General features: G+C 33.8%; 1 protein-coding gene across 6 annotated transcripts in view; it reads left to right on the plus strand.

Moving 5' to 3' along the window:
- Positions 1 to 446: 446 nt before the first annotated feature.
- Positions 447 to 2,833, plus strand: part of POU1F1 (POU class 1 homeobox 1) — a 12,977-nt gene continuing 10,590 nt past the window's right edge. For 3 of the 6 annotated variants that reach the window (XM_010005495.1, XM_010005496.1, XM_010005498.1), the window contains exon 1: positions 447 to 711. In XM_010005495.1, the coding sequence (XP_010003797.1) occupies positions 570 to 711 (142 nt within the window). In that variant the 5' untranslated portion in view covers positions 447 to 569. The remainder of the gene's footprint in view (positions 712 to 2,833) is intronic. The other 3 variants (XM_010005493.1, XM_010005494.1, XM_010005497.1) reach the window with 1 other exon arrangement.

Below are 2,833 nucleotides of genomic sequence, written 5' to 3' on the forward strand. Positions count from 1 at the left end.
TCACTTTACAACTGCTGGGCATTAGATTAATTTAGAGTATTTTGCTATAACTTCTTGACTTCTGCAGACTTTCAATTGAGCTCTCAGCCAGGTTACCCTCCAAACAATTGCCCAGATTAGATTTTGGGGGCAGGTGTTAACTGTGGAAAACTACTTAGTATTAAACGTACCTGTCTCATTGCTACAGACTTTGGAGACGATAGTCTTATTTATTTTTTTTTCTTGTCATTGTTCTTCTCAAAAGACCTAATTTAAAGTATCTGTCAAATCATGTCTCTGGTTTCCCTCTTCTCCCCTCTCCCCACATTAATTGGACACGTATTGTGTTTGTTCGGGAAGGAAAGAGGCTTTATAGCCTTATAGCAATATTGCTGGGAAAATAACATTAAAATGGATAAAGGGATTTCCTTGTGGTATAAATACCTGCACACGACCTCCCTGTGCTCTGGAGCCCTCCTGTATATGTATATGCAGATGAAAGCCTGGATAGAGCTTGAGCTGCTGTTAATCACACAGGATCTATTCTGTTAGGAAACAGGGGCAAGTGGCTCTTCTGCCTGTTGGAGGGTATGACTTGCCAAGCGTTTGCTTCATCTGACACCTTTGTACCCTTGAATTCTGACTCTTCTCCCTCTCTGCCTCTGATAATGCATCACAGCGCTGCAGAGTGCCTGCCGGTTTCTAACCATGCCACCAATGTTGTGTCTACAGGTACTTTTTAAAAAAGAATCTTGCTCTCAGTAACTCTCATTTGTAATGCTTTTGGTTGAACTCATTCATTGAGTTCTGAAATGCTTAAAGTGTTTGGTATCAATGCTGTGTGTGATTGGGATGACATTAAAGTAGAAGCATTTTCACAAAACTCTGCATGACGAGTGAATCAGGAAAACCCAAAATGTTTGTGTTTTAGCTAAATTTTTAGCTTTCTCTAAGCTTGTTAAAAAATTAGGCTCAAGTATAATACCAGTGCCTTAACTTAGAAGAGGTTCGAACACTGTTACTGTTGTTATAACTATATAGTCTTCAATGATAAGCATGACAAGTGTAATGTAAATTAATTACATGTTTGTTTGTTATGTAATCACAATAAGAATAATATTAATTACTTTAAATAGGAAATGTATTTAATAAACCAGGTAACACTTGAGGAAGCTTTCAGGAAGGAAAAACATTGCTTTACAAAGCATATTGCTTACTGAATCATGACTTAGATTTAAGTTTGATATTCAAATTGGTGGTGGAATTCTCATCAGCATTTTTTAATTTTGTGCATTTGTGTATAGAATCCAATTAATTGTATTTAAATATTAGATCTGTGTAGTCACTGGATTATCTGAGAGAGAAACAGAATTTTCTTGCAGCCTTAAACCTGCAGGAGTGGGATTCTGGAATACAGGAATTGTTGATGTAAAGCTGTCAGGAACAGAAAAAGAAATAGTTTTGATTTATTTGAAATTGCGTTAAGGTAAGAATCTTATTTGTACTCTTAACAAGAATCTAACCTACTCCTGAAACGTTAATAAAACATTTTAATAAGAAGAAAAAGCATGTAAGTAAGGAAAACTGAGCATTGGTGATAGGTAACAGGGTCTTACACATTAAACAGGAGGTTTGAAATATCCTATAATATTGGTTAGTGGTGGTAGTAGGAAATAGGACAATGTAACTTTTTTATGAGGGAAATTTTATTTATCTCTCTCATAGTATTATTTTCTAGATTAATCTGATTCATAATAACAAGTATAGGGTGACAGCCAGCCAAAAGCAATTGCTGGTCCACTTCAGATTTGTTTTTTGATATTTCATAGCCACCGTGGTTTGCAGTTTGAATTGTCGTTTCAATTTTGTTTGCAGGATCACATCTAGTAGATGACCCTGTGAGAAAAGAAGCAGTGAAAGAGAGTACTAACTATAATGAGTAAAGGTTTACAAATTTCATACATAGTTTCAGAAATTGTAATAAACAATGCCATTCTGGTGAAAGCATTTAAGGAATATTTGTGCACAAAGTGGATGTGAAAGAATTTTGAATAACAACTTATATTGAATGTAAACATTTAAATGCACATAACAATTCTTCACCACAAAACAGAGATGTATTTACTTCTTTTCAAATGTTATACCATGTCATACAGTTGATCTGCAGTATCCTCAACACTTTAATCGTTATTCTTTAATTTAAATTACGTCATCGTCACTACTTAATTTTAAGTCTTTATCAGCAAGTTGAATTTTTTTTTTTGCAAAAAAGGTATATTCTGTGAATTATGAAATAATAAAAACCCAGGAAACACCGAGATCTTATCTCAACAGAAAAGTTGCTTTGCTTTAAACAGTGTGCTTATTATTAATGCAACCTTTGTTTTGCCTGCATTTATACTAGTGTAAGTATGTTTATTTTATTAGATTTTATATCTGTATAGGTATACCTAAATAGGATATTTCTCTGTTATGATTACTGTTGTAAAAAAACAGAGATTCTAATTACTAGTTAATTATACTCTTTTGAACAACTGGAATGTGTGCATTAAAGTGCAGTTTTACATATCTGAATGTTCATGAACATTAATTTTTAATATTATACCTTATAGAAGTTGTTTGAGGGAACAGTATATACATTTCTGTGACTATTTATGCATGAGAAGCATCTCTAATTTTGCATTCAGTGAAAATTATTTGATTCTTCAAGCACTGATGATTCCTGAGTACAGATCTGAAACAACCCTGTGAAAACACTAAAGATAGATTGTGTTTGTTGGTGCTGGTGATGGAAAATATTGACATAGGCCTAGCTTTTTAGAAGAGCCCAGAGTCTATCATCCTGTTTCCCTAC

The sequence above is a fragment of the Chaetura pelagica genome, unplaced genomic scaffold (assembly GCF_000747805.2).
Source record: "Chaetura pelagica isolate M959 unplaced genomic scaffold, ChaPel_1.0 scaffold39, whole genome shotgun sequence".
Taxonomy (NCBI): Eukaryota; Metazoa; Chordata; class Aves; order Apodiformes; family Apodidae; genus Chaetura; species Chaetura pelagica.